This window comes from Scophthalmus maximus, chromosome 3 (genome assembly GCF_022379125.1).
Source record: "Scophthalmus maximus strain ysfricsl-2021 chromosome 3, ASM2237912v1, whole genome shotgun sequence".
Taxonomy (NCBI): Eukaryota; Metazoa; Chordata; class Actinopteri; order Pleuronectiformes; family Scophthalmidae; genus Scophthalmus; species Scophthalmus maximus.
Window position 1 is genome coordinate 14,747,822 of NC_061517.1, and position 24,662 is coordinate 14,772,483.

General features: G+C 43.0%; 3 protein-coding genes across 5 annotated transcripts in view; all 3 read right to left on the reverse strand.

Annotated features, from left to right (window-relative positions):
* Positions 1 to 1,436: 1,436 nt before the first annotated feature.
* srm (spermidine synthase) lies at positions 1,437 to 5,422 on the reverse strand. 2 transcript variants are annotated; one of them, XM_035645774.2, is made up of 8 exons: positions 5,176 to 5,422; positions 4,284 to 4,404; positions 4,094 to 4,186; positions 3,846 to 3,999; positions 3,666 to 3,749; positions 3,280 to 3,425; positions 2,993 to 3,115; positions 1,437 to 2,884 (listed from the first exon to the last, which is right to left on the reverse strand). In XM_035645774.2, the coding sequence occupies exons 1-8, from the start codon at positions 5,304 to 5,306 to the stop codon at positions 2,867 to 2,869; spliced, it is 870 nt and encodes a 289-aa protein (XP_035501667.1). In that variant the 5' UTR covers positions 5,307 to 5,422; the 3' UTR covers positions 1,437 to 2,866. The 2 variants fall into 2 exon arrangements, with proteins under 2 accessions (XP_035501667.1, XP_047187199.1); XM_047331243.1 differs by lacking the exon at positions 5,176 to 5,422 and adding an exon at positions 4,938 to 4,960.
* A 1,195-nt stretch (positions 5,423 to 6,617) lies between these two features.
* exosc10 (exosome component 10) lies at positions 6,618 to 16,220 on the reverse strand. Its single transcript, XM_035645811.2, has 25 exons — positions 16,016 to 16,220; positions 15,385 to 15,521; positions 14,853 to 14,976; positions 14,662 to 14,766; positions 14,339 to 14,498; positions 14,131 to 14,239; positions 13,966 to 14,041; positions 13,769 to 13,879; positions 13,462 to 13,605; positions 12,343 to 12,533; positions 12,016 to 12,172; positions 11,674 to 11,822; positions 11,465 to 11,515; positions 11,217 to 11,328; positions 11,041 to 11,088; positions 10,871 to 10,946; positions 10,669 to 10,778; positions 10,487 to 10,579; positions 10,326 to 10,394; positions 10,122 to 10,227; positions 9,968 to 10,041; positions 7,321 to 7,501; positions 7,128 to 7,192; positions 6,952 to 7,028; positions 6,618 to 6,835 (listed from the first exon to the last, which is right to left on the reverse strand). Exons 1-25 carry the CDS (start codon positions 16,202 to 16,204, stop codon positions 6,805 to 6,807), a joined length of 2,745 nt encoding a protein of 914 aa, XP_035501704.2. The 5' UTR covers positions 16,205 to 16,220; the 3' UTR covers positions 6,618 to 6,804.
* Positions 16,221 to 17,524: 1,304 nt separating this feature from the next.
* The window catches only part of LOC118317418 (contactin-3-like), a 33,656-nt gene continuing 26,518 nt past the window's right edge, over positions 17,525 to 24,662 (reverse strand). For both annotated transcript variants that reach the window (XM_047331285.1, XM_035646079.2), the window contains exons 20-23: positions 24,188 to 24,374; positions 23,823 to 23,935; positions 23,543 to 23,711; positions 17,525 to 22,139 (exon numbers count right to left, since the gene is read on the reverse strand). In XM_047331285.1, coding sequence (XP_047187241.1) covers positions 22,042 to 22,139; positions 23,543 to 23,711; positions 23,823 to 23,935; positions 24,188 to 24,374 — 567 coding nt within the window. In that variant the 3' untranslated portion in view covers positions 17,525 to 22,041. The remainder of the gene's footprint in view (positions 22,140 to 23,542; positions 23,712 to 23,822; positions 23,936 to 24,187; positions 24,375 to 24,662) is intronic.

Genomic DNA, 24,662 nt, shown 5'->3' on the forward strand with positions numbered 1-24,662 from the left:
AAAGATGAATGGCTTCTCCTACGGCCCAGTTATACGGGTCCGCAGTAGGTAAACTCCTCAGCAAAGACCAGAGCATGAAATCATACGTTGTTGTTTGAGAGAAAAGCTCCAGGATATATCCCTGAACTAGCAGCACAATTAGCAGAGTTTACTGAGTTTACTTTAGACGTCCTCAGACAGTGCTGCCGGCAGGGAACGTACAGTACTTATAAGTACTATGTATATTTCAGTACACTTAAGTCATGTTCAAATGGATTCGTTGTGCTATGTTTTCTTTACGCACACTGCTGAGCTGAAGAAGCCCCCCGGGGGGCCAAGCCAAAGATTAGCTGACTGTCGACTGAGTGGTATCCGTGTGTATTTGAAGGGTCTGCAACAACGGGCCTTGTTCAGGATATCCGCGATACCAGTCTGCAAGAGACTTCAAACGGCGAAAGACGTCAGCACGGCGACGGGTGTACAGGTGCTCCCAGATGTTACTAATGTGTGTGGAAGTCTCCGTTTTCACTACAATTACTTCACGTATGGCCTCCAGCGCCACCTCGGCAACTCTCGAAAAGAGACCACAAAGGATTATTGACTCAGACATCATCTGAAGATTTTTGTGTTGGGTGTATAGGACACATTTACTGTGGGCAAATCTGCCCGTTTAACTGCAATGGAAACACGTGAATTTAACTATATAATCACCGATTATAACCCTGACCCTCCTTCAGTCAGAGGTTTTAATGTAAGTCAATGGATTCATGTTTTTTAACGCACGAAAAAGACAGTGACGCAACGATGTACTGCATGAAGGTTGGACACGTTTTCTGGGGAACCAGTGAGGACTGAGGTCTTACACAACAATAATTAGAGTTGATGCAACTGTGCTGCTTCACGTTGCAAAAACAAACAACTGACCGGAACAATTTGAACGGAGCCAAAGGGCTTTTCATTCAAAGGAGAGGAAATTCAAAATATTAATTTGTATCCTCTGAGAATGTGTTAGGTGATTTTGAGCAGCGTGGTTTAAATGAATTCCTTTTATACGGCTACAATGTGTGAAACTGGCTTTTGCTTAAACAGATTAAAGGGTGCCACCGTGTGTCTAGATGTGGAATCTAAGCACTGTCCCACAATACAGTTCATACCAGCACCTATTCACCTACATGTGCTTGGAAAGTGATGCTGCAGTTGATGAAGATGAGCTCAAAAAAGTCCTAAGGTTTCCGACTGGGGGATAGACCTCGAACACATCTTCTTTACATTTTTCCACTGTCCTGAAGTCACAGTGACGGGCACAATTTTTTTTTTTGCTGACATCATTAATTAAATCCCATATTGAAACCACAAGATAGATAAAAATGCAGTGTTGTGTCTAGTTGTCATTTGGTGCAAAGTAAATATACATGTAGATAAACTCATCAATGGATTAATGCAAACACGAACCATTCTTTTTTCATTTTGTTATCAATTTTATTACAGTTCAGAATTAATATAAAAACAAATTCATTGCTCGAATATGACGCCGTGGATTTTTAAGTAATAGGTATCCACCGAAGGTCTTTGACGTTAGCTCAGCAAACAAATAAACCACACTGAGACATTAGATTCCCGTTGACAGGGGAACCAGCAGCATCCTGCAGAGAGACTGTAGCATTCAGGTTTACTAGGGTACAAGCTTACTGCCAGTGGTCAATACCTTATACTGCAAGTTATAATTGCATAATGAATCTTAAAAACACATTTCTTGCATTGCAAAGCTCCGATACAACACTGCAATTTTTTTCAACTAACGTTGCAGCATTCAACATTAAATTGATGGTTAAAGATCATCAGTTACAATGACGATATCTTTTGAGCTGTCGTCTAGAATGAAAACTCATCTAGAACACCATCTTCCTGGTACACCGGTAGATACGGAGGGGGAACATTTCCTTTTCAACAACAGAAAAAAAAACTTTTTTCAGGCACTAGATGGATCATCATCCGAACATCATTTATTCTTGTCATATTCAATCAAGAATCCAAAATCGGAAGATGAAAAAAACCCAATTTGTTTAGTTAAAACAAAAATATCTAATAAAGGCTTGTTTCATTACATTAAATAGAATACAGCCATTGACCAAATATATTTGCTGCAAATTGATCAAATAAAGATGTCATCAACTTCCTGGTCACACAAATATGACAAATTGAATAACAAAATAAAATTCGATCCAATGCCCTTTTTTTTTTTAATTTAGCATAAAATTGAACGACCAAAAAAAACAAGCAATTACTTTTTTATTTGCGTTGGCTTCATAAATTCTTGACGATGGTTTCCCAATTGAATATGAAAAAATCCAAATGGATTGACCGTCTGTAGAGGACACAGTATTCTGAACATACAGTAATAACCAATGGTGACTGATTCTTCCTATGAGCACAAGCTGATATCCAGTATTACAAATAAAAATGCAGAACATATACATACTTTCTATGGTATGCTATATAATGCATAACGTGTAGATGCAGTGAATCCAATAAAACAGTACAATGTTGCAGAGTGAGGTCAGGTTTGATTGCAATGCTCTTCCCACTCGGCCCGGCCCCATCAAATTGCTGATAAGACAATTACAGAGCAGAAATTAATCAGACATGAGAAAAATAAATAAACACCACGACTGTGCTGGAAGGAAGTGAACAAGCTAACACGTTCTCTGTGTAAATCTGCAAGTTGCCACCCACTGATTATTATGTGCCTGCCGCACAAAATATTCAGGCGGCTGCTTCAGTGGAAGCGGAGCTGCGTTGCGGAGGTGGAGAGGCCAGAGAGGAAGTGTGTTCATCAGTGGACTGAGGGGCCAGGTAGAGGATGAACATGGTGGTCTGTTGTTGTCCGTCATGCGTCAAAGAGTACCTGCCAAAGGTCAAAAAGGAATGAAAGGTCGCAAATGTGTCAAGAGTTCCGAATTGCACTCAAGTACGAATTGCATTCGAGTCAAAAAACTTCATTTCGACAACGTACCTTTCTTGCAAACTCGGGGAGGACGAATGAGGCTTTGTGGATTTCTGGGTTGTAATATCTAAGCTTCATATTTTCTATTTCTTCTTTCGCCAGAGCTTTCACTGGTTCCTTGAAATTTGTTTCCTGATTCAAAAAAAAAAAAAAGTGAAGGAAGACCTCTGTCATTTAATGATCAAACTACTGACAAGTTACTGAGCAAACTCTGGTTTCGCATTAAGGCGGCGGTATTTATAGACACGAGGTGTGTGCGCGGCGGAAGGCAAACGCAGAGTGATGAGCACACTTACGGGATTTTTACTGCAGAGCATGAATCCAATTTGACCACTGGGATAAGTGGGGATGGTGCTGTAGGCGTAGTCCACCACGGGGAATAGAGTCTTGCAGAAGGTCTGCATCTCCTTGATCAGCTCCAAATGGAGCCACTGACACTCTCCTGAGAAATTGACAGGAGTAGAATAGAGGGCATGTTCATTTCCTGTGTGCCATTTTTTGCTTCATCTAGACGAAAAACAGACTTTATAAATTAAAAACAGTCAACCAGCGCTTTTGGTAACCTTAAAAGTTATATTTAAATTGTCATTTATGACTTCTCCTAAAGTGAGCATCTTTCTTAATTACTCCTTAGCCTTTTCTCCAACTTTGAACACAAAACGAAGGTGAACTACAATGTTACCCTGGGAACAAAGAATTCCTCCGTTTCGCAATGCCGTCTTCATCAGTTGATAGTAAGACTCCTTGAACAAACTCTCAGCAGGTCCTGCAACAAAAACAACACTCAGGATAGCACTGCCTCCTACAGCAGCAGAAAAAGTAAGATGTTGCATCACGAAAAAAAACCAAGAGTGAAACTTACCGACTGGATCTGACGAATCAGTTATAATGACGTCAAAGGCGTCCTGGTTCTGCTTCATGAATTCAAAGCCGTCCCCGACGTGGAGGGTGAGCTTGGGATTGAAAAACCCTTTGGCCATCCCCGGGAGGAACTTCTTCGATGCATTAATGACGTCCTACACATGAGACGACATCAACACTGATGTGAGCAGGCGTTAAGCGGGGGGGTTCAGTAATCAATATTGCTCTCTTGTCAGTGCTCCGCCCCACCTCATCGATCTCGCACAGAACCACCGATTCCACCAGAGGATTCTTCACCACTTCTCTCAGCACACCGCCATCTCCTCCGCCGATAATCAGAACCTGTAAAACAAAAAAATGTGTGCGCATTGCCATGACACGAAAGCTGGAAATGTTACAGCAGCTTCGCCTATGTCACAACAGCAGATGTGAGCGATACCTTCCGGGGGCACGGGTGGCTGCACAGTGGAAGGTTGGCGATCATCTCTTGGTAGGCAAACTCGTCTCTCTCCGTGCACTGAATCACTCCGTCCAGCACCAGGACGTTGCCGTAGGTTTTACTGAAAAGTGATGTTAGAGCAAAACTAATGAGGCACATTTGAATTGACTTGAGCGGGGAGGCGGCAGATGTGTGGTGCACATCTGTCCCTCGGGCATCAGGCGGGAAGACACCGAGTTGACTCGCTCAACTTTCTCCTTTAACCGCAGGATGTTCTGAAATGACCTCTGACCAAGACGACAACTTTTATCTGTGGTGACTGTGGAAAACACAATGATTACTATTTTCAGATTACAGTTGATGAACAAACACTGCAAATGAACTTGAACGTACTCAACTCGCGCACAGCAGTGTGGCGCGGCTGAGCTGACACTGCATGTACAGCGACGATGAACGACGGGTTGAACCCAACCAATGAAAGAAAGGATGATACGTGGCGTCCATTAGTAGCGAAGGCGTAACGAAGACATGAGCGATTTGTTTAATGATGTATGGAAATGAAACGAGCAGCGGCCCCCCGACGGCTCATGGAGACAACGCTGCGTCCGCTGTGGTGGAGCCCCGACCACTACGATCAGACATCGGAAAACAAACCGATTCATAGAGAGACTGCCCCGCCGCGATTCTCGTCGAACTGTCAGTGGCCGTCAGTCACCTTCACGGAGCCACCACCCTCCTCCACCACCCTCCTCCGCCACTTGAGGCGACGCGTGGGGGGCAAAGTCCCCGGTCGCGACCACCTGGCGAAACTTATCACGACCCCACGAGCTGCTCATTCATCGCTGGTGGACGCTAACGGCTAGCGACGTTAGCTGTTGCACTCGGCGCTCACCTCTTGAACACCATGACATCTTGGAACGTGGACTTCTGGTGGTACAGGACCTCCTCCACCTGGAGGCTCATCGCTTGCCCCGGCCACAGCGTGCACAGCTCCGTAAACCAGCCGTCTTTTACGAGGTCCATCGCGGCGGCGGACGGCCACAAGCGACAGCGGCGAGCTCGTCGGTGCGGTGTGGCAACGTGACGACGTGAGCACCAGCGCGACGCGACGCGACGCGGCTCGTGACGCTCGGCCGTTTTTATGACGCGCTGCCGCCGCACTGCAGCGAATGGGCTGCCGCGGGTGTCGGTGACGCGGGACCACGCCAGCCAATGGCCTGGCGGCGTGAGCCGGTTCGGGCATAGTTTGTTTGACTCTCACACGCCGACGACGTCGCACGTGAATGGTGGCCACGTCCGGCAGCCCGGAAGCGTCGAGTCCTCACGTGAAGAGGAAAGTTGGCCTGCAAGGATCTCCCCAGCATGGATCCATCCATCCATCCATCTACCGCTTTATCCATTAAGGGCCGGACCCAATCCCAGCCAAGATTGGGCGAGAGGCGGGGTTCGCCAGCCTATCGCAACCATTCACTCTCACATTCACACCCACGGTCAATTTAGAGTCTCAATGAACCTAACCCCATTCTGCACGTCTTTGGACTGTGGGAGGAAGCCGGAGAACCCAGAGAGAACCCATAGATACACGGGGAGAACATGCAAACTCCACACAGAAAGGCCCTGGTTGGTTTGAACCGGGATTCGAACCCAGAACCTACTTGCTGTGAGGCGAAAGTGCTAACCACTACACCACCGTGCAAATAAATTAATGTTCTTTTGCACAAAAGCGGCGTGACTTCAGCTTCAGTTTGGTGAAGATTAGGGCAACAACTACAAAGCAATAACAAATTGGCTACGTTTTGGACAGGGTCATGTGTCTTCACAACGTTGGCCACATGCAAACACCATCTGGCAGCAAACCACGAAGGCAAAAGTTCTTTATTCCCCCTTCATATTGTTCATTTATTTTTTCTTTCCTTGACCAAAGTGGTGCTGCAGCATCCTCAGCAGATAAGAGGAAATGCAAGTGAAATTCTTGGGGGAGGAACAGAAAGGTTCACGTGTCAATCACCAATAAATTCTCAAGATATTTATATTAATTTCTCAGATCTGTTCAGAGCCCCGATAAACGCCTGTGGTGAAACACTTCCTGAAATTGCATCAAATTTCAGGAAGTGGGGGTTATTGAAACAGCAAGGATGCTCCATTTACCAACCAATTGTGGATGTGTTTTCTCATGTCACCGCAGGTTACCGTTATGCTCTTCAAACAACTTTTAACCCTTTACAGCACACTTCATTGAGCTTTACATGAAGTATTAACTAGTGTCTTAATATCAGTGGTGATGGTCATGAAGAAAGGTCTCTGAAACATTTGATTAAAAAAATGTAGACAAGATTTTTTTTCCCTCTAAAATCATCTTTAATGAAGAGCCGCGTGTTTCCACATATTTACAGGATACACTGTTGATACTCTATTTCCACAGATGGAAAGCAATATAAATTCATTAAATATTGAAATACTGAATTTTATTGCAGGAAGGCAAAAAAAAAGATTAAAATAAAACAGAAAATAACATTCAAGTCTATCTTTTGGGCCAGTTATGCCGGAATCCTCTGTAGAAAAAATAACAAGACAGAACGGTTAACATACTGTGATGATTGAAATTGCAGAGGAAAAGAGAAAAAGGAAAACAAACAAAAAGAACTAAAGGACTACAGTGTACATTTACCTTTCAGATTTCCCAGCCATGTAAGACATACTTCGGTTTCCAGCTGCAGAATTTGATTTTTGTCCCTTGGGATTTTTCTGTTGTACAAAAGATTTTAATCAATCAATAACTAATGAAATATATACTGGTAGCTTAGATTATAAGTATTTAAAAAAAACCAAAAACTTTGACAATACCTTTTTCTTAGGATCATGGGCTTGCCGGTTTGGATCAAACTGTGTGTTGTCCTTTGATTTGGGATCTGTAAAATAAAGGGGGTGCACTGGTCTGAATTTTTTATTTTTTTTTTACTAATGCACAGCAGCTGTAAGCTAACGTGCAGTGAGTAGTAATTTGTCCAATGTGAGGAAAATAAAATCACATTCATACCGGCAAAGACTTTGAGGTCTGACTGACTGTAGTCGAAAGGTGTGAAGCTGTCTTGAGGAGGCGGTTCTGTCTTCTGGGGCTTCTCTGCAGATTTTATCAGTTTCTTGGTCGGTTTGGGAGTCGACTCTCCAACCTCACTGGCGACCCGCTCTCTTTTCTTGCCGCCACCTTTTGCAGACTCCTGAAATGAAATTGGTTGGCAACATATATATTCTGTACAACACTTGAGATAATGTGCATGGTTTACCACTATGGACAAGCAGTATTTGGATACGGTTTTGCTGTACACGTAATCAAACAGCTCTTTGTTAGGATTATTTTTGATATTAGAATATTTCGAGAAGATTAAGATTTATGTTGCTTCATTGAATGAAAAAAAAAATGCATTAAGACAATATTAAAGGAAATAAAGAGAATTAAATGGAGTTTGACAACAACTGACATAAATGTCCAAACATTTTATTTTCCTGTGCCGCAAACTTTATTCTACACTATTTTTTTGGAACCCACTCAAGGAATTTCAAACAACATGGGCCTGAAGGGATTCTTTTGCAGTGAGCTCCTAAAGTTCACATTATATTGACTCAGTAGCGCTGAAACCAGCTGAAGCTCAAATGTGTGCATCTGCTGCCATCTACAGTTTCCACTTTGCTTCATGCTCTGCACCGTTGATTTGTCAAGTGTCTGTTGACTGAATCCTACAGACGACAGTGTGCGGCGTCGTCAGATGCGAACAGAAGACAAAAAACCTTCAAGAGGAGACTGAAGTTACAATCGCTGCAATGTAAATGTTAGCACATGCAAGGTGAATGCTCTGTGACAAAAGCCACAGAAGCATTAAATACATAATTGCAAATAAAAAGAAGTCACTTAAAATTATTTACTCTTATGCAAATGGTACCTTTCAAAAAGGATAAACAAAAAAATCTAAGCTTAGTTAAATTAAACTTTGGAGTTTTACAGCCAACAATCCTGCAGATTAGTGGTTGAAGCTTCATGCCAATACCTCAGAATCTAGCATCAATCTTTATCTATGTTTGAACAAATGCCCTTTGATAGGGTCTCCTCTCATCATCACATAGTGATTGTGCTTCTCCATTTGCATAAATCAGTATAGTCTGTCATTTAATCCATGAAGAAAGGTTTTCGTCAAGGCTGGGTGAGCCAAAATGGCTTCGCGTTACATAACTAAAATCACAGCACAAGGTGTGAACGACAACAAAAGTGTCACCTCTGAGGTTTAATCTTCCTGACGGCAAACAGCAAAGAAGAGCTGCAACAGTTGATCTATTATTAATCGACTACTAAATTAATCGCCAACTATTTTGATAATCTTTTAATCGGTTCAGGTAGCTTTAATGAAAAAAAGAGTAATAATTCTGATTCCAGCTGCCCTCTGTGACAGTAATCTGAATATCTTTGATGTTTGGACAAAACAAAACATCATCTTGGAGTTTTGGAAACACGTTTGACATTTTTTACCATTTTATGGACCTATCAACTAATCAAGAAAATAATTGAAAGATTAATCGATTATGAAAATAATCATTAGTTGCAGCCCTGCAGTAGAGTTTATAATCCTTATTTAGGAGTTTGATAAGAAAATGGAAATAGTTTTTAGTCACATCAATTGTTCCTTTTAACAATATTACTGGCAAATGGAGAACCAGCCTTAATATTTATCATAATAGAAGTGCAGTAAACCACAAAGCTTTCCTTCAAACTAAAATAAACCGAGGAAACTGGAGTGCCAGAGTGCTGGCTGAAAGTGACAGTAAGCCTGCACAGCCAACATTCGCCTGCATTTGGCAGTTTGATGAGTGTTACTTTCAAGTGCTACTGCCAACACTTCTGACTACGATGCGTGCCAACGTGCTTATTTGAAGGCGCCGTTTCAGCAGGAAGCGCCCGAGAACAAACTTTTCACTTAAGCCATCATCCAACAATGGATTACTGTGGTCAAACCGTCACTGTGTGCACTAGCGACTGATGGCTAAAGGCTTACACACAGTGAAGGGGCATGAAACAATCACAGTGGTGGTGACCAGTCTTTCTGTTCTCCTGCACCATGAAGTACCAGGGCTTTTGTCTAACTGAGCATTTTGAAACAAAGAGAAAACACCATATGGTGGCAAGAGCACGAACGAGTAACCAAGCGGAAGGGTTTCAAGCAATCCCCTAGAGAGATGGAGCTAACAAGAAGTTTTTGGGGAAAAAAAGCAGCTATCGTTGTTCCTCTGGAGGAAAGAGGAGCATCTGATGAGCGGAGGACGTGTCTCCGAGGCTCCAATCCCACACTGTGTTTCTCCTCCCCAGACACATCGTAGGACAGATATACATATTAAAAAGTCACTAACACAAAGGTGCTGCAGAGAGAGACGGCAGCGGTTCACTTGCTTGCGAGTCACCATATTTATGTGCAGGAGTACCAGCCGCATCTTATGAAAACGGGGGACACTGCAGAGGGTTAAACTGACTTTTCAAGCACCATCTTTGAGATGCTGTGCCAGGCTCTTGGGTGAATGTAACCCGTGTTTTTCATGGATTGCTTAGCTTCCCAACAGGGACATCGATTGGGAAGTTGACAGCTAAGCCTATATGAGGTGGAAAAGTGGAAATGTGAGGATGAGAGTTGAAAATGACTCACCGCTGCTTGCTGGCGAACAGTGGCGACATCCTGCAGAGACTCCTGGTAGCTCTGTTTTGCCTTGTTTCTTTCCTCTGTGGAAATCCACATTACAATACAGTGAGATGCTTTACTTTACAAAGTGTATATTTCGAGAAAGTTGAGACCCCATTACCTGCCACTTTCTTTGTCTGTTCCTTTGCATCTGCCTTGGCTTTCCTCTTGGCCTCTAACTCCTTCTGTTGCTGTTCAATACTCTGCAGTTTCCATCTTTTACTAATCTGTAAATGTGAGATGGCATCAACATCCAAACATTTGGTTAAGAGGGACTAAACAAATAATTCTGGATAGGAATGAATCTATGGAACTTTTTGATTACCTCAAATATTTTTGAAGACGGGTCAAACTTGGCATTCTCGTTGACGTGCACATCACTGGTGGGTAAATACTAAAACCCCCAAAAAGATAACTGAATACTGTGTGTCTGGTTGACAAAAGTACATATAATACTGAAGATTACTCTCACTGGTTATTTCTTACCATTCTGAAAGGGTTTTCAAAAGCCTCAATGATCCGTCTGGCTTTCATGTGAGCAACAGAAAGGGACTCTTGGTCGTTCTTTGTTTCCGGCTCCTTCAAAGAAGCAGAGCCCACACATTAGTTTCCACAGTTACGTACAAACCAATGGGCTGAATTGAATAAGCTAAAAGACGATCCTCTACCTGAAACAGAGTGATTTTAGCCTGTGCCAGGAGACCACTTTTTTTCTCATCATCCACATCCATTTTGTGCTCGTCCTCTGAGAAGAGCACCCCCTGTTTGACTGGTAGTTCTGAAAAGAAATGCATTTCATTGAGGCCTCATGGGCTAAAATATGTTAGATCAACCTGGATAATGCACAGCATGTACATGCATTAAACTCACCATCAGGAGAAAAGTGGGGGAGATCACTTTCTGAGACCCTGGAGGTATCATGAGGTCCAAACAATGTGACCTCTGGCTGGAAATGTAGACAAGATTGCATTCATTTTAAACGTTGTTATTACTTTCCACAAAAAAACAAAAAAACCAATCTTAATCAGTTTTTAACAGACCTTTTTTATGGGTGTGAGTCCCTTCGTCTTTTGAGCTGCAATCTCAGCCTGTGTAAAGCGTAGGGGAAAAAAGCAAGATAGATACCTTCATTCACAACAAGTAAGTTGAACACCGAAATTAAATCGCAAACATAACATGTTATGTACCCACTGCTGACACCTTTTTCTTTTCTCACCTTAAGGAGGGGCATTTCTCTTGCTTGCTGCACCAACGAATGGAGCTCATTGATCTGCTGCCTCACCAGTGGGGGCACAGGGTTACAGCAGGCGATGATGCCCTGAGGCTCTCTGGGTAGATTAAGACAAAATACAAAATATTGTGCAAGGAGGTTCTGAATAGAAACACTAAATGCCTCCACACTGAAGTGAGAAAAAACAACAAAAGATATTAATTGAATTCAAGTTGGAAATCTTATTAACTTACCTGGGCAGCTCTTCAGATATCTTGATCATCATATGGGTGGGCAGGACGTATCTAAACACACAAATAACACCAGTTTAAAATTGGTTAAGGAATGAATTTATGACCGGGGAAACTGTCACAAAACCATGAAGGCTGCACAAACTATAAAAAGGAAAAAAAAACGAGCAGATTTCCAGAACAGCGAGTCCATCCATTTCCAAACAGCCTACCCGGTGCTTTCATCTTCCTGCCTGGCCAGCTTGTTCCTCCAGGCGAACAGCAGTCTGAAGGCAGTGTGCTGCTGGGTGTTTAAAGACCTTTTCTGCTTCCTCTGCAGCTCCAAATATGACTCCTCTGTGAATATAGGCTTCACATATTTCTGTATGGAAGGGAGGGGTTGCATGAACCATGTCAAATGTCAGAAAGCATTGGACAATTTGGGTTTTGGAAATAAAAACAAAAATATATCAAAGCAATACCGAAAACAGTGCAACTATTGGATTAGATGATATAGTTATAGAGCCACAGTGGTAGATTTTTCAATTGTCAATTTCATCTTGGTTTGTGCAAACCTTCAAGGAAATGTCCTTGCTCTTGTTCCAGACGCTCTGCAGCAGGCCAGGCTGCCCGTGGTTAGTTTCCAAGAGCTGTGTCTTCACACAGTCGTAGATGTAAAGGAGATAGTGTGTGTCTGTCCGGGCATACTGAACCATCTCATCCGGCAAGGGGCTACAGGGAAAAGTTATGGGACACAGTAATCACACTTTTGTAAGAGAAACGTTACAAACAAACTGAAATATGTGCTGCATTTTTTCTGACAAAAAATTTACTCTATGTCACAGATGACCCTAAGAAGATTATAAAATTAATGGCATCGAATGGCTCAGTCATCTCAATACCGAATCCTCCAGTCGGCCAGCTGGTAGCGTTTGTCCGAGTCCACCGTGCAGAAGTGTTTGAGCAGGTGGTCGAGGGAATGTCTGGCCAGGTTCAAAGCTCGGCTGGCCTGATGCGTGTCGAAAAGGTTGACTACATACAAGCCAAAGTCTCTCTGGAGCCACTCGATGTCGGAGTCGGCGCCGTGAAACACCTGAGAACAGGAAAGAATTTGACTGCATTCAGCGGACAAGGTACTAACTTGTATATAAGTATATATTTTACCGCTAAGATACAGAAAGTGTAACATCTGAAAAAAAACGGGGGCACACAATGTGACATTTTTCCATTTGGCCTATTTTCACAGGATCGTTCTGTAGTTCAAACCCACGTACCACATTTTTGTCCACAGGTGTCTTACTGTGTGTGTGAGTCATGGAGGCTCCCACACAGCACAGGACACCCGCCAACTTTATCTAACAAGTCTCAAGGCCATGGGGCTCAGACGCCTCAAAGGAATTCAGACTCAGGGGTTTCAAGATTACACCGTAACAACCTTAACATTTTCAAATTGATAAAGATTCTGTTCTTCAGATTTGAGAATGCGATGACACAGTTTTATAATACAGAACAATACAGGTTTTCTACAAATATCCATAGTTTAATAAAAGCTTATTTTTAAAGTAAAACTCAAGGGGTTAACACCAGAAATACCTCTCATAACTCTTTATTGCAATGTGAAACTCACACAACCACTTTATGTACCTTAGATCAGAGTTGAACCTGGAAGTAATTCTGCAAGATCTATTTTGTAACTTTAAAGTTAATCATAATTTTTAGTTTTAAGTGTGGTAACTCTGTTGTAAAGCTGTGTCTGGTAGAGATGCCATGTCCTCAGCTTTTAATGATGAAGCCAGAGAATAAATTGTTCACTCATGACAGAATTCTTGGCACAAACTGTGATAAAAAAACAATGTTCAACAACAACAAAATCAAAAGAGAAAGAATCAGTTGAAAACAGCCACATGCAGTTTTTTGAAAAAAAGAATCTATACAGCCATGTCATCTCATCTCCTCTTTAGGATGTTAAAAGTTATAGAACAGGATACAGGAACAAATGATACGTGGAACGCTTCTATTACCTTGACAATAGACGGGTCAGTGAAAGCTTCGTTCAGGATGTACATCTCACTACGGAGCTCCAAGGTGTCGATGATGAAATCCTCCTCCCTGGTGGAGATCTGCATCAGGCTAGTGAGGCCGAGGAAACTCCGGTAGGAATGGTGCTGCAGCAGAGAACAGTGTTTAACAAAAATCAATTGTCAATAAATTCCTGTAACAAAACTGAATGGCTCAATTTTGCATTGGGAATTTATTCATCACCCTCACAAATATGCTATCTGTTATTTGGAACTTTTCATAAGCTCACGTCATACATGAACTTTGTACCTCAAGGTCAACTGCAAATTCAGACAAGCTGCACAGCTTCTCATTCAGAGCCACCAGATCCTCCAGGGAATCGATGAAGGAACAATTGGTCTCAGCTATTGGTTTGTACATCTAAAAAAAAGAATCCGCAGAGAACAGATTAGACAGAGGCCTAACCAACAATGAGATGATCCTATTACAGGATTAATATAACTTGCCTGTGGTTCTGGCTTAGACAGAAGGCTTTCTGGTGTCGTAAGATGATCCAATTCATATTGGTATGGGTGTGCAAACCTATATGGATCAAAACAACTTTAATTAAGTTTCCAGGATGGCATCCTTGTGAAATAGGAAAAGACAACTGATTTAAAAGAAAATCGTACATGTCTTCAACAGGTTTCTGAGTTCTTTGCTGGTGAATGAAGTCAGCCAGGGCAGCCGGGACATCAAGATCCTCAGGTCTCTCTTTACAGATTTGCTTGCTTGTAAAATCTACCATTGGAGAGGAAGGGATCAAATTAAGATTTGAGATTAATGCTTTGAAAAAACAAAAGCAGATGTGAAAACGTGAGAGTGAGACATATGTCTTACAAGAGGGGAGGGGCTTGACTGCGTTGGGCTTGATGAAGATCTTGGGAATAAAAGGTGTGTTGCTGTTGTCCACTTTTTCCCTGAATTTCAGTTGAGGCCTTGCGATGTTCTTGGCGTGGAGCAGTCGGAATGTCTCGGCGCGGCTGCCAGAGCCTGAACTCTGACCAATGAAAGAATTTTTACCAAGAGATGTGAAGAACCAGTATCAATATCTATCAATATAATAAAACTAGAACTGGCACATAATGTTTCAGCTTGAACGCAGCCCGGAAAAAAAGAGACTGGGATCTGCCGTGTAAGAGCAAAGAGGTTAATTAATCAACCTTGCGATTCCAGCTGGAAACGACAATCTTGGGAGGCTGAAACCCTGCAGGCATGACAGGCTGCTGGCTCCTGTTCACCCCATCGGCTTCATCAAGGAGGATCCCCTGGAGAACAAATACAAGAGCTCGGTTGTTTTGCCAAAACCTTTCCATGCAGAAACGTGTATAACGCGGAGGCGCGTATGTCATACCGCTCGTTCCAGGATGGCATCATTTGAGTCCACAACCAAGTCAAATCTCTCCTCCAGCCCCGTCAGCTTGTTCCGGTCTCTCATGAGAGATCTGCAGCCGTGGTACTGCATTATCTGACTCATGCTAACACAGGGAAAAGGATCAAATCATTTTATTGGGAAAGAGCAAGTGGCAGGTTACTTACTAGTCTTCTGTTTGCATGTTAAAGGCTCCATCAGACTTGCTCTCTGGCGATTAAAATGTGAATGTCACTATGTCACTATGTGAAAACTGTAAATGCATTATGAGAGTGTTGTTGCAGTGTGTTGACTGTAACTCGGGTGATATGGCACTGCTAAAGTCAGTCTTTACTTAATTTTTAAGGGGAAAAACACACGAAACAACACAAAAAACGAGTAAACATATACTCAAACACATCAGTTTCACGGGCTTTAAGGTAATCCAACGACAGGCGGAGTAAATACTGGCAGCCGACGGAAGTCTGACTGGACCTTAACTGTCAGGAAGCAGCAAATATCTCCACACACTCACCAGTGCAGGAGCTGGTCTCCTTGACTCTGGCAGAACTCCTGGAAGCCGGGGAAGCTCCGGTAGAAATCATACTCATCTCCAACTTGAGGCAACGCGCCGGACGCCTTGGTGGCCGACAGTACAGCGCCCAATCCATACTGCAGAGGAGAGACAGGCTGAGCGCTCATGAATAGTTTCAACATGATCAGGTTAAACACAACAAAAACTTTTTTTTTCCAGACAAACAGCAAAACACTTAAAATGTGATGTTAATCAGCTTTTCCAGTCCAATATCATGTTGGGCGGTTTCAAAACGATAAGAAACGTTCATCTTGATCATGTGCAAAGACCTCTTGTTATAGTTGAACACCTGCTTGTTTCACGTTCACGTGTGAAACAGCTCTGAGAGCAATTTCAAACGTTGTTCGATGAAACCACAAATCGACAGATTAGTCGATCGCGCCGATTTACTTTTTAAAACGCATTTAATCAGCGAACAGGCACAACTCTGTGGCGTCGACAGGAGTCTTCGCGAGTGTTCACACTTGTGACACCGCAGCTCGGTCGCCAACGAGCTCATCCACGTTGCCAGGCTGGTCGCTAGCCTGAGGCGAGCGCAACTCTGCGGCTCGAGTGTGGCTAGTTCACCCACTTTGACGAAGGCGTCCACGTCTTGGAACCCGGGACACAGCTCGTCCTTCTCCTCGTCGCCGTCGTTGTTGTTGTTGTTGTTTTCCGATGTACTGTCTTGAAGAGCGCCGCGACTCTTAGAGGAGTCCATAACGTGAGTGTGTGTGTGTGTGTGTGTGTGTGTGTGTGCAGGAGATAACGCTGTGTACATGTGAGGCGCAGGAAGCAGCCGCCCCCCCTTTTTTCTCGGGGTTTTCTCCGGAGCTGCTGCGGCGGAGGACGCTGCGCTACCACACAGCGCCACCTAACGGCCCGGGGTGGTAGCGCCGCCAACAGGACGGACCCAATCTTTTCTCTCTCGCTTTAAACACATTTTCATATTGAAAATGTTTGATGTTGTATTCAACATATTCCTGACATCTCTAACTTTAAAGTTGTAGGAATATTTGAGGTTTATTTTTGTTTTTGATGATGTGTTGTGTTGCTTATGTGCTCTGGTCGTCGGTGCCCTCATTCAATGCAGGGGCACTGCAGACAGACGTAGCCTTATATCATCCCCCCTAAATTCGCCTCACCCCTTCAACCCGGACCAAAGAGTTGCACCAGGAACTTGGCACCATGAGGGGGCAGTATTGACACTTGCAATCTGAAGCAACAGAGCTCCAGCATTTGCACTGGGCATTCTGGAGGGGATACTGAGTGAACAATATGCAGCAACCATGTTTCAGTCAATGTGTCTGCATTAAGAGCTATCAAAACCTAATTTTAACCAAAAGCAATTGAGCAGTTTTCAGCAATATATGTGATACTGCGGGTATACTAATCACACATGAATACGCTTCCACTGGGTTGTTCGGCGTAAAAAGAGGTTACATTGGGCTTCTGTTGTGATCCAGTGGTCAATATCATGTGAAGAGCCAGCGCCTGAGTATTGACACACCAACTCATTACGGATGATCTGTGGTGTGTAGGGAGAAACATCTCTTTTCTTCACTTCCCCTTCCTATTGATCTCTTCACAGGGTCCTCTCCCTCTTATTATCTTAAAAGCATCTCCGCAACACTGGCTCGATCAATACTTCACAGTAGCTTTCCATGTCACCCTGTTGTTTCAGTGGAAAGTATCTTAAACATAGCAGATTTGTAATCCAAATAAATGTATCAGTTTTCTTCAGTTCAAAGCAAACTGCTTCATATGTTAGTTTTTAGACTCTTTTGCATGTAATGTTAGTATTCAACGCATTTCACTCACTGTCATGACCGTCCTTATTACATAATACAACAATTAGAATATGCAGCAGAAACCCTTTGTGAATGTGCTCTTTATCCACTGAATAGGACATTACTGATGTCATTTACTCTCATTTATATGCTTTTTCATAATATTATGTATTTTATAGCTTTGATGGTGCCCCAAGGCACCACTCAAATTCTTCCTGCAGAAGAGGAAACTAAACCTGCTGATGCCGAAAATGACACTGCCACACGCACACTTAAAATGAAAGAAAGAAAAGAAAATCCAAGACAAAATCGTCAGTGAATTGTTTTTATTAACTCCCTCATTTAGAAAACACAAATGCACCAAACAATATCATACATGCACAGCTTCAGCATATCAAGATCAGCTGATGTCTTTTCAATGTGAAAACGTCTATGCCACGATCTCACGGAGATCACCTGGACATCAAAAATACAGAGGAGTCACAGCAGAAAGGCCAAGCGTTGTCGCCCACAGCGGCGATCGTTTCATTCATCAATCTTCCAAAATTTGGGGCAGCTAATTTTTTTTTGAAGTTTTCTGATTAATTTTGCCTTTTCTGATCCTGAAAGTAGCAAGAACATTTTTAAAATTGTACTGGTATAAAAAAGACCAACTGTGCATCAACTGACTACCTTGTAACAGGTAGTGTTTGTGTCACTGCACCAAAAGGCTGTGTGTGATAGCAGCTCGTAGAAAATGTGACTTTTTTTTCCCCCTTCAGATTCTGGGTTTGACTGAGAATTGCAATTGGAAGTAGGACACCACAATTTGTCTCCCAGTTGGGGGGCGTTGCGTCAACTCTCAACAAAATGCATACAGTATGTACAGTGAACTGTATGACGGAACGAGAGATTCTCACACTGCAGTGGCACTTCAATCAGCCAACACTGGCTCCTAATTGGTATTTTAAATCAACACTTGACCTTTGTGCAGAATTTTCGGAAGAAAATATGAAACAATCAGCAACCATAGCAAACATTCAAAAAAAAAAAGAGAGAAAAATCAAAGTCCAAATCTAAACATCTCACAGTACTGATACGATACAAAACTAAGAGGTTGGCAATGCTTCTATGTTCCCAAGACACCAGTTCATAAACTGTGTAATGTTGCCTATTTTCAGTTCACATGATCAGTAAATCAGCCAGAAAGATGCGTTTCCGGTGTAAACATCTGTTCGCTTAACAATGACATTCTGTGATGAGAGAATGGATACAGGTTAACCACACGTTTAGCCACAAAAACAAAATAACAGGATTCAAAGACTGCTTTCAGAAAAAGGTATCAACACTCACCGAGAAAGAAAACCCCTTGTTTTCACATCTAATACAAATTTGATCTTGCATGGTGCACCAGACCTGGCCTTGGATTGTGGACATTTCCCCCCCCCCCCCCCCCCCCCCGCTTGTTCCTTTGCACTGGCGATCCATTGTAATTTGATCAAACAAAAAAAACACCAACAGAGTTTTCAACACCCCCTACAGCTCAAACTTTTCGTTTCTCTACCTCCCATTTTGACCTTGTATAACTCGATTTTAATGTTTGCAATGCTTCAGTAGCTCAGAGCCCTGAACCATGGATAAGTACAAAAAATTAGTTTGAATGTTTTTTTTTAGCTGAATGTCCTTCTTGAAAACACTTACCCATGACACTGGGGTAAGGTTATAACAACACCAACACACACACACACACACACACACACACACACACACACACACACACAAATCTTCCTGGTTTCATCTTGATGGGACTGTCCTGATTTAGTCCTCCCCAAATCCTTGATGTATTGGTCTTTTTGTGTGGGCGTCATTAGTACCATTACTCCGGTGCCCTTTTCCCTTAGTAGCCCCTCAGGCCTGTTCTAATTTATTAAACTGTTTTAATGTCTGCTATATCATCAGGCTTTCCATTTGTCAAGTCAGACTGTTAAACAGACCCTTGTGTTTTGTGCCGACTGATTTCCGATCTTTCTGCTGCTGCTGCTGCTGCTGCCATCTCAGAGCGATTGAAACATGGGGTGAAGCAGGTCTGAATACCTGAGCAGTGGGGTAACGCTGAAATACATGAATGAACAATGACAACACATACCGCATTAAAAAAAAAAAAAATGACGAGGAACAGAACCACATATTAAAACACACATTTTGCCAAGTAACATCTAGGCTGGTGGCTAGACTGATCACGTATCAGACTGGCACATTCGGCAGCACTACGAACCTCTCTCGTCTCCACCGTGCCGGCTGATGATGCACGTTGACTGGCACGAGCTGTGTGCCGCTCAGATGGACGCAGACTAAGGCCGCCAATAATGATTATTTTCATTATTGATGAATCAGACGGGTGTATTTCGCAATTAATATTTGTCTCTCTAAAATGTCGAAAAACCAGTGAAATTTTCTGACGCAGGTGATTGTTCACGACTATAAATTAATGCAGCAGCGTTGACAGCTGTTCTGACAGAATCATTTGAACTCAAATTGCGCTTAACCAAAGCTCTCCGCCAAATCAGCAATTGGACTTTGCTCGGTGTTGGTTCGGCTGACGTAACCACAGTCAGGTGACTGACGTGAGGAACATCGGCCTCGTGATGATCCTTGACAACTGAGCAAACTGTTCACTTGATGATATATTGTGAGGTTCAAAGCTCTGGAGAAAGCAAATTGAGTGCATCCTGAGTTGAGATCAATTTGTCAAACTATTGTTCCAGACACCCAGAATGAACTTACACAGTCAACGGCTATTCTCTATCATTGTTTAACTGTGCTACTTAATGATTCGAGAGCGTTTAGTGAAATTACTCTTTAAAGGAACGCTTCAACATTTTGGGAAATGTGGTTGTTTGCTTTCTTGCTGAGAGTAAGAAGAGAAAGTCAATACCACTCTCGTGTCTCTGCATTTAACTATGGAGCCGGCCATTCGACAAGCGGTTCTGATGAAGTATGCCTTTATCGATTCAACAAACACGAAACAACGCGCTAATTAGCGAGCTTCATCGGTGCTGGAAGGTGTATTTGTTGAACGTTGGACAAAGCCAGGCCCTCGTCTTTATAATATCCTTAGCTAATCAACTCCATAGTGAAACAGAATGATGTACGAGTTGGAGTGGTATGGAGATTATCCTCCAACTCCAGCTGGGATTTTTGATTTACAGTGGATTTGAACTCTGCTATTGTCGGATATTAAACGATATCATACGAATTTCCATTTTGTTTCACTTCATGCTATAGATAGCTGGATTTTGCAATTGTTAATTAAAAAAATTCTTAAGATGATTTCGGACGCGGTGTCCGTGAAAATCGGTTTCGGACATTTTCCGACGTCTTTCGCGTAATGACGGGCGCAGCAGGACGTTGTGCGAGTCCGATGCGTTCCCACCAACAGGAGTACTTGCGGTACATGCTGTGGCGTCTGGGTAGAGCATGCAGGAGGCAGGACATGACAGTAACCCCCACTTGCTCGCTGTGTCTCTTCCAGACCCTCTCCTGCTGTATACTATACATGTGTATATACACATACTGCCGCTCCAGAGAAATTTGGTAAAATGTCCGGACATCGGTGCATGTCTGAACGCAGCTTCAGATACAGGTATAGCTGTGCATTCCATACTTTAACTGTAACTGTATATGAAGCTGAGACAGAAATGTAATACGAGTGATTGAATGAGTGACATTTGAAAGACATGGTAGGTTTGGGGCATGTTATAAAGCAGGAGAGAACCCTCCAAGTCTGATTCCGTCGAGACAAATGTAATGTGATGGAACAAACACTGTTTACACTGTTCCCTCCATGTAAAACAGAGAAAGGCAGTTCATATTTGAGAAGCTGGAACCAGTGGATGTTTGGCATTTTCCGTGATCAATGACTTAAAACGTTGCTGCCGACTATTGATTATTTTTTGTCGACTGCCTTTTCGTTTCAGCACCAGCGTTGAAGTAAATACACCGGCTGCTGCGAACATCTCCCACTACTGCCCTGCACAGGCAAATGTGGTCCAATCCATCCGTCAGCCGACAAATATAATGACAGTTGTGAGGTGTTAAAACCTTTAGGAGTCCTCATGGTACATTCAGCTTTTCCACGATCAAATGATAAAAGGTGAATGGCTAACACTGGCACCGTGGCCCCGGTTTCATCAAGCGACTTTCAGAGGAGCACGTAAAGATGAAGGTGGCTGCAGAAACACCAAGTACCACACGACTAGTGTCTTTATGTGACGCCGTTACAAGAACCTCCAAAGGCACGGGCGCGGGTGAATGAACATGTCCCTATACTCGCCAAATCAGATTTAGAGAAGAAATCTGAAAATATTCAAAAATACAAAATACAACTTCTCATCGTGGCCCTCCGCCGGTACACCGACACCTTCAACAATAAGAAACAGTGAGGATTGCAGTCTTGAGGAAAGCATGTGGCTATCTTAGCATAACAACGAGAAGGCGGAAACTACTTTGGCACATGAATGGAAGTAAGGCATCTGTATCATTCTAGAGAAAAAGAAGAAAAAAAAGTTGAAATGGAGCATTGTTCCCAACCAGCGAAAATGTCAAAACAGACCTACAATTCAATTAAAAAAGAGAAAAAAAAGCAGCTCAAGCAATTACTGTTAATAAAGTATCTGACAGCACGCTCCGCTCCCGTGCTGCTTCGGACCTGCAAACTAACACAGCAAAAAACTATTGAAGTATGGTGGCACCTCCAGATTAGAGGGGGAAAAGAAAGCTTTCACAAATAAAAGAAAGAGAACAAACAAACAATACTGATTGTTGAAAAAGAGCAAAATCTCTCATTGTGTCATGACGTTGACCTGAATGCTGATATTGCAAGGGCGAGGAACAGGGAGAGGGGGGAGTTGTCCACGCTCCAGGCTCTCGAGCCACGGGCACTCATACCTGGGAAAAGAAGGAGGAGAAGAAAAAACATGATAAACTGATGTTAAAAAGGAAGTGGAACCCACGGGCAGCAGCCTCCGCCTGAAACACTCAGTTATTGCACTGATCTAAGTCTAATATGTAGAAAGTTAGATACTAGGCTTTCCATCCATCCACGTTTTTTTGTTTTTCAAGGTTTATTAGCACATGACAGGGACAAACAACCATTTACACATTTCATTTTTTAACATTTCATTCATTGTGCTACTCACGATCATAAAGGCAGGTAACATTACACACTGGGATGACCTGGAATTGACCCACTAAGATGCCCCACGCAGACATGGGGAGGACATGCAAACTCCACTCAAAAAGGGCCCTGGTTGCTTGGTTTGACACTGGATTCGGACCTACAACCTTCTTGCTGTGGGACGACAGTGCTAACCACTGCGCCACCGTGCCGCCACGAGGCTTTTTTCTTCTTTTTTTTTTTAACTTAAAACATGCATATTGAGGCCTTTGCTTGAGACTGAGATTGTTAGTAAAAATGTGTTGAGGGAGCTGGATGATGTAAAGGGACTAGAGGCCTGAAGCAGTTTAAGTGAGTCAATTAGCTCTTCAGAGATCACTGACTGCTTTTTCTGTAATGACATGATATCCATATAAAATAACCCTTCCCCGAATAAAAAATGTATATCACTGATGCAAAAGAAACCACCTAAACTGTTCCTGAGTAACTAGTTCCCGTGAACACAGCGCTCTCTTTTGCCTGCAAATGTGTTTTGCCCACATAGTTTTTCTTTGCGATACCCGAAGAATCTCCAGGGGCAGAGTAGGCAATATTTCAAATGAAAAAATTTGAAAGAAAAGTCAGCGTGGAATTCTATCTCTCTCAACTGCTGTTTTCAGGGACTCAACACAGAATATTAACAATGCAAATTAGCATTTGGAGCAGAGGAAGAGCCCCCTCTGGTGTCCCGCAGGACAGCACTAGCATCTAGTAACAGAGGAAGTCAACCTCTGCAACAGAGATGGATTGTGCTGCATATTTCAGCACAGTGTAAGGCTAGACGAGCTCAACGAGGGGGGCAGGGGACACAGAGTAATGGCGAGTCGACCGAGGACAAAATGTCCTTGTCAGGTTTCAAAAGTGTTAAGTGACTTCCATTACAATAGTGGATAAATCATTTTTCGCCGCTGAATCTGTCTGTACAACTTTGCCGTTCTTCTCAGTTTCTCTGGAACATGGTGTCACCAGCATATCTCAGCGCTACGGCCGGACACAGAAAAACCTTTGCGATAAGTGCTTTTGTGTTCCACCCTGAGAGAGAAACCCGTGGAGGCCGGAACCAAAACTTGAAACTCAAGTTACGACCTCAACCGAAATATTCCCAACCACCGATTTTGATGAACGACAAGCTTACTCAATTGGTGGATTCGTATGGGATCCGAGGCCGGGCCCAGCCCTCCCTCGCTCAGCGTCTGAATGTGGATGATGTAATCGTCGTCGTCCTCGGGGAGGGTCAGCTCGGCTGTCGAGTTGGCTGTTGTGAGTGTGTTTACCTCTTTGTGTCTCTGCCTCCTGTATGACAGCTAAATAGGGGGGGAGAGAAAACAAGATGGTTGACACTTTGATAAAAAAAAAAACTATATTTATATATATATATATATGTACATGTAAATATACAGAGAGGAAAAACTCACTTGGTAGCCTGTAACTTCACACTCTGATTCCATTGCCACCACAGGTTCCCAATAAAGAGACAGCTGAGAGCCAATTAGGGTCCATTCAACATTTAGTGGAGGCTGAGCTGGTGCTGCATGATACAAAAACAAATAATAAAAATGATTTGTCAACACAAAAAATAATATCACTGTCTCAACATTGTACCGGAATTTTCTCATATTCCCCTGATGGCGGGTTAGGAATGAATATCGTTTCTAACATCCATCTATCAGCTGAGAAAAGACTTGATTCGTAGCTCCCCAGATTCCACTTGTGAATCATAATCAGTGTGGATGCGAACTCTAACCCCCGAGCAGCAGGGTGCGTCGGTGCTGCAACTTACGTGGCTTTTTGGTGGTGACATTGATCGCAGGGAGGAAGGGGCCGGTGCCCGCGGTGTTGAAGGCGCTGACTGTTAGGAAATACTGAGTGTTCCCCGCCAAGCCGCTCACTGTGACCGAGGTCTGGTTCCACGGCACCCGAACCTTCCCCATGGTCTCTGGTTTAGTGTCGTCTTCCCAGTAAACCACCTATTTGAGAACAGAGAGCAGGTCATCTGGGATTTTAACTGAGATACACGACTTTGGAGCGGAGCAAAATGTGTCCACGGGCAACGTGTATTTTCAACATCACTTGCTGTATTTGTAGTCTTGAGAGACGCGGTGGTTTTTATACGATCGCCTCTGGGTATGTCTTGTGAAGAGAGATCATCATTTTCTCTTCACTTTATCTCAATCTGACATTTAGAGACTGAATGTACTTTTACAACTCATATGAATGTTTCACTGTTGTTCAGATACAAAAGAGAGGCCCAATAG

Bases quoted from the DNA above. Each gene is read 5' to 3' on its own strand.
- srm (XM_035645774.2), bottom strand. From the start codon at position 5,306: ATGGACCTCGTAAAAGACGGCTGGTTTACGGAGCTGTGCACGCTGTGG. The intron at 4,405-5,175 runs GTGAGCGCCGAG...ATCACTTTTCAG, and splicing joins GATGTCATGGTGTTCAAGAG to TAAAACCTACGGCAACGTCC. The intron at 3,426-3,665 runs GTAACATTGTAG...TCAATTTCTCAG, and splicing joins AGGAATTCTTTGTTCCCAGG to GAGAGTGTCAGTGGCTCCAT.
- exosc10 (XM_035645811.2), bottom strand. From the start codon at position 16,204: ATGTACACAGCGTTATCTCCTGCACACACACACACACACACACACACA. The intron at 11,089-11,216 runs GTGAGAAAAGAA...CGCTTTACACAG, and splicing joins GAGAAATGCCCCTCCTTAAG to GCTGAGATTGCAGCTCAAAA. The intron at 7,029-7,127 runs GTATTGTCAAAG...TTTGTACAACAG, and splicing joins CCCATGATCCTAAGAAAAAG to AAAAATCCCAAGGGACAAAA.